The sequence below is a fragment of the Myxocyprinus asiaticus genome, chromosome 4 (assembly GCF_019703515.2).
Source record: "Myxocyprinus asiaticus isolate MX2 ecotype Aquarium Trade chromosome 4, UBuf_Myxa_2, whole genome shotgun sequence".
NCBI classification, from domain to species: Eukaryota; Metazoa; Chordata; class Actinopteri; order Cypriniformes; family Catostomidae; genus Myxocyprinus; species Myxocyprinus asiaticus.
The window spans coordinates 14,303,583-14,315,000 of record NC_059347.1 but is presented as its reverse complement, the minus strand read 5'-3'; the positions used below and the strand labels follow the sequence as shown (position 1 = coordinate 14,315,000).

The 11,418-nt window shown below is 37.1% G+C and overlaps 1 protein-coding gene across 1 annotated transcript in view; it reads left to right on the top strand.

Moving 5' to 3' along the window:
* LOC127439895 (mitochondrial import receptor subunit TOM40B-like) overlaps window positions 1-9,809 on the top strand; it is a 14,025-nt gene extending 4,216 nt beyond the window's left edge. The window contains exons 3-10 of the mRNA XM_051696187.1: window positions 778-845; window positions 1,942-2,034; window positions 2,767-2,868; window positions 2,954-3,059; window positions 4,901-5,023; window positions 5,147-5,223; window positions 5,320-5,422; window positions 8,635-9,809. Of these exons, the coding sequence (XP_051552147.1) occupies window positions 778-845; window positions 1,942-2,034; window positions 2,767-2,868; window positions 2,954-3,059; window positions 4,901-5,023; window positions 5,147-5,223; window positions 5,320-5,422; window positions 8,635-8,774 (812 nt within the window). The 3' untranslated portion in view covers window positions 8,775-9,809. The remainder of the gene's footprint in view (window positions 1-777; window positions 846-1,941; window positions 2,035-2,766; window positions 2,869-2,953; window positions 3,060-4,900; window positions 5,024-5,146; window positions 5,224-5,319; window positions 5,423-8,634) is intronic.
* The last annotated feature ends 1,609 nt before the right edge of the window (window positions 9,810-11,418 follow it).

The window sequence follows — 11,418 nt, the reverse complement described above, 5'->3', positions numbered from 1 at the left end:
GTTCTTCTTCTCCTTAGCCCAGGTAAGACGCCTCTGACGTTGTCTGTGGTTCAGGAGTGGCTTAACAAGAGGAATACGACAACTGTAGCCAAATTCCTTGACATGTCTGTGTGTGGTGGCTCTTGATGCCTTGACCCCAGCCTCAGTCCATTCCTTGTGAAGTTCACCCAAATTCTTGAATCGATTTTGCTTGACAATCATAAGGCTGCGGTTCTCTCTTTTTCTTCCACACTTTTTCCTTCCACTCAACTTTCTGTTAACATGCTTGGATACAGCACTCTGTGAACAGCCAGCTTCTTTGGCAATGAATGTTTGTGGCTTACCCTCCTTGTGAAGGGTGTCAATGATTGTCTTCTGGACAACTGTCAGATCAGCAGTCTTCCCCATGATTGTGTAGCCTAGTGAACCAAACTGAGAGACCATTTTGAAGGCTCAGGAAACCTTTGCAGGTGTTTTGAGTTGATTAGCTGATTGGCATGTCACCATATTCTAATTTTTTGAGATAGTGAATTGGTGGATAGTGAATTGAATAGATGAATCAATTAAATTTGATAGAATTTTGTTATGAAATTGAAATGCGTAAATCTTATTATTATTATTATTTATTTATTTATTTAAAAAAAATTTAGTTAATGCTTTCCTTTTTACTTTAGTGCATAAAACTTAAAAAGTGTCTCCGGGACAAAGTAACTCATGATGGAGTAGGTCACATATAGTTTTGACTTTGAAAAGGGATTGTCTGTCAGATAACAACTGTAATTACTTGCTTCTACCTAGATGTGTTTCCACAGCAGATTGAAGGTGTAAAATTGGTGATAAACAAGACCCTCAGCAGTTTTTTCAAGGTTTGTTCATTCATTTGTAATTTCAATTTCAAATATGAATACAACAGTTAATTATTTCAATTTCAATTTCAATTTTCAATGGAGCTAAAGGCACACCTTATGGAAAATACGCTTTTTTTTTCTGGTCACAAATTCTATCAAGACTGAAGAAAAATAATGTATTTTTATTGAATATTGATGGAGCAACATAATTTGTGTGAAAAGAAATAATAATGGAAGGTTGCTTTGAATAAAATTAATTAAAAATAAATAAATAAAGGTGGTAAGGGAGTCTTTTACCCCAGACTTGAGGTAAAAGGCCCCCAGGGGATTTATAGTGATATCTTGTAAATATGAGGGTAATAGTTATAGTGCAAAATCTGTCTACTTATGCAAAAACAGTGACAGCAAGATGCATTTTTGAGTAACAAATAAAGAAAATGCTTATTCAAAATAACCACTTCAGAAAAGGGTGCACGATTTCCTGTTAATGTCAATCACATTTGACATTTATAACATTTCAAGTCAACATATCATGTCCACTGTGATTGGGTCAGTCAATGTGAGCCTGCTTTGAACAATCTTCATAACAAATCTATTTGCCTCACATAAGAAAAACAGTGTTTTATGAGGGACTTTAGCCCCTGCAACAGGGGGCTTTTTACCCCAAATACTTTCCTTTCACTTAGTGGCCAGTTATTGATAAACGTTTAATTTACTGACCTTGAACAAAACTGGAAAAAAAAGTATTTTATATAAAAATAAATGTGATAATTTCAAGGATTTTCAGTCTCTTGATAATTTGCAACATTTTAAAAATGATTAATTATTAGATCAGATTATCTCAAAATCAAACTTTTTGACATTGCACCCATTGATCTCATAGAGCGGGAATATTTAGCAGTTCACAGTGACAAACAGGTGTTTAGGAAAGTGCTGTGGTAGTTTGTTGCTGTTAACTGTTTTGGGTGATAAGAAAATCAAAAGTGTCTTCTACCCTGATGGGCCTTTAGTCCTGTTGTACACTTCTGTTCAAGACGAGTAAAATTTAGGCTCTACAGCTCAGACTATTTGACCAAAGAACTTAGTATGTATTTGTGAATTTTTCTCACCTCAGGTCAGTCACACATTTCAACTCAGTGCTGTCGCTCCTTCCAGTTATCGCTTTCACGCTGAACACTTACAATCAGACACTGACAGCAAAGAAACGGTAAGAATCTAGACCTGGATCATATTCAGTTCTTTTTTTTCTTGCCTCTGTTCCTTTTCCATGGATTCCTGTATCTAAAATACAGTATATGGAATCATTGTCAAGTTTAAAACTAAAAGGTTTAAGGAATATGTCCAGAAATTTGTCTTACTTGGATAAATCAGGTTGTGCCAGGGAACTGATGCTGACTGTTGACATCATAGAATTACATGGGTGCTAGAGCTCTTTATGTAGTATGAAATTGTTAAGAATAGATTAACAATAGATTATGAATGCCATATGTAATATGAAATTGTTAAGAATAGATAACCTAATCCTTGTAGTACTACTGATGACAAATCTTTAGTTATTCTTAGACTAGGGTGACTCCCTGGTCCCTATGGCAAGGCCATTTTACTACAGTATGTCTACATTTTATGCAATGATTGATATACTAAAACCTTGAAATACAAGCTTCAGCAGCACAGCTTTTGGAGCAGATCATTTCAGAAGCAATGCAGTAAAAAAAAATCTCTTGGGACTGATAATGATTCAATGTGGACTAATGACATGAAGAGTCTATTCAGTTATGTTTAGAAGTGCATTGCAGGGCAGGATTACTGACCAAGCATGTGAGAGACGTCCGTTGTTGTTTCATGATCACATATGAATCCCCCTCTGATCCCACACTGACGTATTCAATATGATATGATTTTTTGCTTCTTACAATCTACTGATCTTCTGTCTATTAAGGGCTCACCCATGCTTATTGGGGAAATGGACTCCACGGGCAGCTTAAACGCTCACTCTTTGTTCCATGTGAGTGAGCAAATAAGAGCTAAAGCCGTATTTCAGGTTAGTCAGGTTACATTGCATTTACATGTAATTAAACAGTAATAATTAGTATCTCAATAGTGATTGACTTCATATACCTTTATAGACTCAACAGGCACAATTTGTCACATGGCAGTTTGAGACCGAATACAGAGGCAGTGATTTCACAGCAGCAGTTACGATTGCCAACCCAGACATCCTGAGAGAATCAGGTAGTGTATGATCCCTTGAGTTCTCATTAAACTGTAAGAAAGACAGACTGATGTATGGATACCACAGAAATGTGCTTTATTTAGAACAAGGCGATGACCTACATGCAGAACAGGTTTTTCTATGGTTGCCCTTACATGGAATGTTGATGAAGTGCTCTGTCTGTTCATTAAAATAAACTGTTACAGGCTTTAAATTATTATTTTAAACCTTCTTGAGTGGCATTGAATTCATTTTTTAAAATTCCATTTCAAGAATTACCCTGCTTTCTGTTTGGCTCATTTATCATTGTTTTACATTGCCATTAGTGGTGTAGTTATTTATAGTGTAAGGCAAGCATCATTAGTACTATAGCACATACTTAGGTTTAGGGATTTGATTAACTCTGAACCCTACTGTACACAACAAAATTTATTCTTATTAAAACTCTTTTTTACACATGTCTTTGCAGAAGTGTCAGTGTTGTCATAAAATACAATAACAGAGCGTAATCAGTGCATATTATGGCCGTGCATAGCATGTTAGCACATTAGCACCATGAATGCAAAAGGCAAACATTACAAATTACACATTATCTACTGCAAATATATTACTTTAAATAATCACTGGATTGTTTAAACAGCTTCTTTTACTGATCATGTGCAAATAGAATGAGGCACGAAGTCATTGATAACACATTTTAATGTCAAATTAGTTGATGTTTTACATGTAGTCTTGAGTGTCATATTTAAATGTGCCTCTAAATCCTCCCACTGTGGTGTGGTCAGTGTTTGAATGTTCGCAAACAGTATAGTTGCTCCGTTATTTCAAACTTCTTTTTGGCTATGAACGAAGAACGAAGACTTGTGCCTGCTGGATGATAAAACAGGCAAAAAAATCCCATAGACTCACATTGAAGGACCGGCCAATCTAGAGCCAGAGTACCACTGAGGCCTGATCTCATAAAACTCACATGACTGTGGCAACTGTTTTGCAAAATGTCATTATTAATTGTTCATTATTAATGCTCTGTCGAGTTTTAAATTGACAAATCCTACCTCCCTAACCTAAGCCTTAAACCTAACCGATAGTGTTATAGTGCAAATGTGACATGAGAAATGGAATTGCTGAAGCAACCATGTCATTTTGGGGTGCTTTTATGCACTTTTGGCTCACGTGTCAACTTGTGTGCTGTTCGGGACTCGTACCCCAGTCCTTTGCACCTGAAGTGCAATGCTCTATTTGTTGAGCTACCATGCAATCTGATCACAATGGAATAAGCCAGTAAATTTAGTTGGTTAAGTAATGCAAACATTAAAATGTTTCACCTTATAAGTCATGCACTATAGTAAAAGTGTTTAGATGTTATTAGATGTCATAAGATAGAATTGTGTGAGGAACAGGGCGAATAGCAAGTGTATATTCACTAATAATCTGCCATTTTACTCATGATATGTATGAAAGTAACTAAAAGTCATTGTTGTTGCACCTCTATTGTTCATTTCACCAGGAAACTGCCACAATACCTACAAAGTGGCACGTAAAAATAATTTTTGCAAAAGTGAAAGTATAGTAATGTGGTTCTGTGAAACCAGGTTGCATAGAGACTTGAAGATTGGTTATTTTGACTTGGGCCAGTAAATAACCACCTAGCAACCACCCAGAACACCCTAGCAACCACATAACAATACACTGAAACCACACAGAACACCTGAGCAACCACATAGTAATATCCTGGGATGGCTGGCAACTATCCAGAACATTCTAGCATTCTACCAAGTTTTACACAGGCAAGCGCCTGTGATGATATTCTATATAGCATGGCTTGATTAACAGTTTATGTCTTTGTTTTTCTTTGCAACAGTTATCATGGTTGCACACTTTCTTCAAAGTGTTTCCCCACAGCTCGTACTGGGGGGAGAGCTGGTGTACCACCGAGGTCGAGCTGAAGAGGGGAGCATACTTACCTTGGCAGGACAGTACTCAGGTGAGAGTGCACATCTGCATTAGCTCAGTGCTCATCCACCAGTCCTAAACAGCTATTATATGAGTGTAACTCAACATCAAACATCCTATGTTTGTGTAAAATACCAAATATTTTTTATATTAGGGCCAAATTGGGTGGCAACACTAAATGCTGGTAAAGGAGGTGCTCATGCCAGCTACTACCACAGAGCCAACAAACAGGTATAGTGGTGTTGAAGGATATGTTGCTGTTTGACATAGTAGACATAGTAATACTTTAGTTTAGTTTCATAATCCTGAAGTCTTTAATCTCTGCAGATTCAAGTAGGAGTGGAGTTTGAGGCCAGCACTAGGACACAGGAGTCTACATTCTCTTTTGGTTACCAAATGGAACTTCCAGAAGCTAAAATGGTCTTCAGAGGTAAGAAGAGCAGATATACTGTAGTTTAACCCTTTAGACCCTTTAATCCTTTACACTCTTTAACACCCTTAGCCTAAATGTTGGGTGCTTATCAATGCAAAGAATGCAGAGAATGGATCTGCATTCTTATGAAGACCAGTCTTCCCAAGCTACCTTGGAAGAACGAACTCAGAAGGATAGGAGGATGTAGAACACATATATTGCGAGCTTTGAGATGTGCTGCGATCTTTCTTTTGGGCAACTGACCATTCTAGCACATTTGAAGCCTGTGAGAGAACTACTGGCATTATTACACCAGTGACAGCATTATTATCATCACACCAGTGAGGGTTTGCAGGACTAGTGACATGTTAAAAGAACAAGTCTGTAAACACTAATTTCCTCCATGTGTTTATTACTTTATTACAATGATGCCCAGCAAAACAATAGATGTTGACGGAGAATGACGACTCTTACAAACCGTCAGACGTTTTGCAAGCTCACAGCGGGAAACTCTTGAGGGAAAACACAATGATAAATATCCTTCATCTGCAACTGTAGTGCCGGGTTCTTGCCCACAATTCACCATTCGAGACATCCTCGATATTTGGCCTGATCAAGAACGCATCCGGGTAATTTTATGCATTCTCAATACTTGCGATCTTGAGTATTAGAATTGAACTATGGCAGAGGATGATGATATTGAACATGTCCATGAGAACATAAGTAACAAAAGAAGACACATTGAGAAACAGCCATGATTTCTACTCTGATGTTCCATGTAACAATTGAAACAAATCGCAGCAAGATGTGTGTTTCTGAAGGCTAATGCAGGCTTGCTAGGTAATGTTAGCTAGCTATTTGTATAGCGTAAGTTAAAATGGGATGTTATAGTGTTAGCATGAAAGACAGTCATGCTGTTTTCTATTAAGAAAATTACATCATTTATTACCTCATAGGTGCACAGTCTTGAACCATTGTCTTTTTATGTTTTTCAACAATTTTTTTATTTGAGTCAAATGCTGTAATCTCATAGCTAGTTGGTTTGGTACAAAGCTTAGAATTTTTGTACAGAGTGTTTTTTTTTCATAATACCTTTGGAGAAAATTGAATAATAATAATAATAATAATAATAATAATAATACATCAAAACTAAGGCTGCTGAAGAAATGGACAGTCACTGTTGTGGTCTGTTGCTTTCTGAATGAATTGTGTGTGGTCTTGACCAACCTAATTTTATAACTGAAGGTAACTGACTTAATTTTTTAAAGGGATCATGACATACTCTTTTTTTATAATTGTATTATCTTCCCTGAGGTCCACTTATAATGTTAGTAAAAACAGTCATAATTTAATAATATGTAAAGATTTTCCACCCTGTGTCTGCGGCCCTTTGGCTGAAACACTCGGTTTTAAGCTATCTGGCCCTTTAAGACTTCAATGTAAACACCTACTGTTCTGATTGGCTTATATTGTGCAGCCCCTCCAATACAGCCATGATTGAAACTCAGATGGAGGAAAACAAACAAGCTTCACATTGTAATTCACAAAAATACATTTCAAGGCTAAGACATAACATACACCCAACACATTTCATTTGAACATATATAACTGTTCACTCAAGCACAGCAACTATCAAACATTCATGACATTTGAAACATTCATGAATGAAACTGGTTACTCACGGTTTTCCATTCCAAAAGTGTTTTAACTGCCCCATATTTCAATAAAAGTTCCTTTGCAAAGCTTGAATCATATTGTGACTGGATCACAAGCAATCCACACTGATATGAGCCAAAAAAACATACAGTCCACACGGAAATGTTCTGAATACGCAAGCATAATACAATCCACGGTGATGTTGGGTGCTTCAGCCGGCTTCAGCAGGCCAAAGCAGAGATGCTGGTCTTCACATCTCACATCTTCCTTGTTTGTTTAAACACAGAATGGCATGTGTTTCTCCCAGACAGTGGCAGCAGCAGAATGAGACACGTTTTTAAGTGTTCCACTCTTAAAAAGCACCGCACATCGCCTGAAATCCATACAAATTATCAAAGAGTAAAGACGCTGACTACAACCCCTGGAGTCGCGAGTTCGAATCCAGGGTGAGATGAGTGACTCCAGCTAGGTCTCCTAAGCAACCAAATTGGCCCGGTTGCTAGAGAGGGTAGAGTCACATGGAGTAACCTCCTTGTGGTCACTATAATGTGGTTCTCGGCGGGACTCGTGGTGAGTTGTGCGTGGATGCTGCGGAGAATAACGTAAAGCCTCCAAACGCGCTATGTCTCCGCGGTAACGTGCTCAACAAGCCACGTGATAAGATGCGCGGATTGACGGTCTCAGACGCAGAGGCAACTGAGATTCATCCTCCGCCACCCGGATTGAGGCGAGTCCACAACGCCACCATGAGGACTTAGAGCGCATTGGGCATTTCAAATTGGGGAGAAAAGGTGAGAAAAAAATAAATAAATAAATAAATTGCGCAGATGGGTGAAAAAAACGGTACAGGACACCTTCAAAACAGAACAACAGCAAGGCAGCAAACAGCAAGATGAAACAGAATGGGGGTCTCCTTTTTAGAGTTATAACTTGACATTGTGTCTTTTAAAAGCTTTGCGAGATGCATGATAATGGTTAGAGTAGTTCATCTAGTGCATTTTTATGTAGATAAAACATTAAAATCCAGATAGACACATGAAGTTGTCCTGTCTAAGTCCCCTTTGCCGTGAATATCCCATGACCGGCCCTCTCTCCTCTTCACCTATGACTGACTGTGCACCAGTGGACGGGGCCAAGGGTGCAGTGACGAAAAATTGCATTGATGTCTTGCTGGAGGCAGTCATATGCAGATGTATTTGGTCCTTGTGACGTCACAAGTTCCACAAATTCCAAATGAGCCATTTCTAGAGCCTGGTTTAAATAAATGCTCTTTTTCTGTTAATCAGTTCTGAAACTTACAGTATGTTTTTATAGTACAATGACCTCTTATATGTCAAAAGATCAAAGACAATTGTATTCCTCAATTCATGACTCCTTTAAAGACAAATAAACATATAGGACAATATAGCACTGTAGCAGTCATTGTTATAAGAAAAATTCATGAAATTGAATTTCCATTCCAATTATAGAACCCTATCAATCATTTATACAATACTGTATGAATGATTAAACTTTTTAGCAACATTTAATTCAGAATTCTGTCATCATTCTGTTAACATCTTCTTGGATTTCAGGAATGTTGGACAGCCGCTGTATAATTGGTGGTGTTCTGGAGAAGAGACTCTACCCTCTTCCTGCCACACTGATTATGGGTGCCTTTGTCAATCACAGAGCGGACAAGTTGCAGGTTGGCCTTGGGGTCATTGTAGGATAGATATGAACCCTTTCTCAGGAGAGGCTCCACTCAAGACTTTGGGAACAACAGAAAACCACCTTCACATCTGCTCAAAGACATTGGTTCACTACAGACTACGGACAAAACAGGCAAGCCAACCAAAGCCCTGTTTGCCATACTGGACAGTTATGCCGTTCATGATGAACAGGAGTGAAGACTTGAGCTTCCAGCTTAAAAAAGACTTTGATGTCGGTTCCATCCAGTCTAATGTTGTTTGCAGTTCTAGCCATAGATGCTGGCCTGACCTTCTAAATAATCTGAGGCATAATGGCAAGTGTGATAATGGAAGGAACCACAGTGACAATGTGAATTGTAGGGAATTACGGAAAGGTGATGGTGTTGCAGAAATCAAGATGCCTTTACAGGGACATAAAGACAAGACATTCTCTTAATCAGTTTAGGGCTGGTTATAGAGTTGACTCTTTAAAGGAGATTGATTTTAGGCTTCCATTGAGGAGGACGCATTACAGGACTTCTAATGCACATGCTTACAATGCATAAAAGCTGATGGCTCATGGGGATGCAGGTTCGAACCCGGCCTGTGTCATGTGCCAATCCCATTACCTCACCTCTTTCTCCCCCATATTTCCTTTTCTCTCTCTTTACTTATAAAGATGGCTATTTATGGTTAAATAGATGTAAGAAAGACATCTGAATCACAATTCAGTTTGCAAATAAATGCAAGAAAGAAAACAAATCACAATACCTTATGCAAAGAGCACAATGACGTCATAGCTTTTGAGTACATTTTGAATGGCGAACATTTTAAGAATAAGTTAAAAGGAGATTTTTAAACTTCAAGCTAAATTTCTTAACAATGTAAAGTTTTTAACAAACATAAATAGGTATCACACTCAAGGCTAACAATATATACAAAACTATGTTTGAGTGATTACGTTAATTGGTTCAACCTGAATTATTTGCAGTAAAATGTGGAAGAGAAGAAGAATGAAAATAGATTGTTTGAACAATGTCAGTACAGTGCTGCAAGCACAGTAATTAAAATGGATGCATCTTGACCACAAAACCATATTAGTAAAGAGTTTTTTTTCTAATTTGCCTTGGGCGGATTTACTTCAACACTTTATGGCATTATATGGCATTTCTTTGATTACAAGGTGAAAAAAAAAAAAAAAAAAAAAAAAAAAAATATATATATATATATATATATATATATATATATATATATATATATACTGTATATACAGCGTCCCTATTTTCATCAGTACCGAAACATAAAAAAAACTGCAATAAATAGGCAGTAATTAGTATTCTTCATTTTTGTTGATTCAACATAAAATAATCAATTTTATAAAAAATGTTGGTGCCTATATGAACTTTTAAGTAATTTCAGAACCATTATCTATTTCCTATTATACTTCAATTTTTGCAGCTAATGTAAAAATCAATCACTTTTTTCTTTGCTAAATGTTAAATATTGAATATATAATGTTGATATTCATTGAATAATAATATGAAACATGTCCCATCCTGGTTACCATTTAAAAAAAAAAAAAAAAAAGAAATCATGGTATAACACAAATTAAAAAAAAAAAAAAAGTGTTTAGGTTGTGACCTTAAAGTTTTGGTAATGACCTTATTTTCATGGAACACCCTTTACTTATTTGTTTTACACGTCAAGTCACTTAATGACAATTTTAGCAAGTACGTGTGTGAGAGAGCGAGAGAGAGAGAGAAAGAGAGAGAGAGAGAGAGAGAGAGAGAGAGAGAGAGAGAGACATTCTACAGTAGTGGTGCAAAATGCTGTCCCCTGCATAAACAAACTAAAGTGACAACAGAAAAGGAAACAGAAAAATAAAACTTTCACAAGAGGAGAAAACAACACAGTCCAGGGTGACTAAATAAAGACAAGATGGGATGGAGCAAAACTTTACAATATTACATGTGTTTTTCGTGACTTTCCTATGTTCAAAAGAGTGATGTCTAGAATTCTGCTGTGCTGACATTTTAATATAAGGGCAAGATTAGCTTGAATTGTCAAACACAAAAGAGTCAATACCGAAACATTTTTGTCATTACCGAACAAGCTATGGTTGTTTTGGTATTAACATATTTGTATTGGTAGTGATATTAAGTTGTTCTTTCAGATTTCATGTATAAAAATATACATAATTTATACATATACACACTCTCACCAAGCACTTTATCAGATACACCTGTACATCTGCTTATTCATGCGATTATCTAATCAGCCAGTTGTGTAGCAGCAGTGCAGTGCATAAAATCATGCAAATACAGGCCAGGAACTTCAGTTAATGTTCACATCAACCATCAGAATGGGGGAAAAAATTTGATCTCAGTGATTTGGACCGTGGCATGATTGTTGGTGCCAGATGGGCTGGTTTGAGTATTCCTGTAACTGCTGATCTCCTGGGATTTTCACACATGACAGTCTCTAGAATTTACTCTGAATGGTGCCAGAAACAAAAATCATCCATTGAGTGGCAAGTCTGTGGACGGAAACACCTTGTTGATGAGAGAGGTCAACAGAGAATGGCAAGACTGGTTCGAACCGACAAAGTCTGCGGTAACTCAGATAACTGCTCTGTACAATTGTAGTGTGCAGAATAGTATCTCAGAATGCACAACACTTAAGATCATA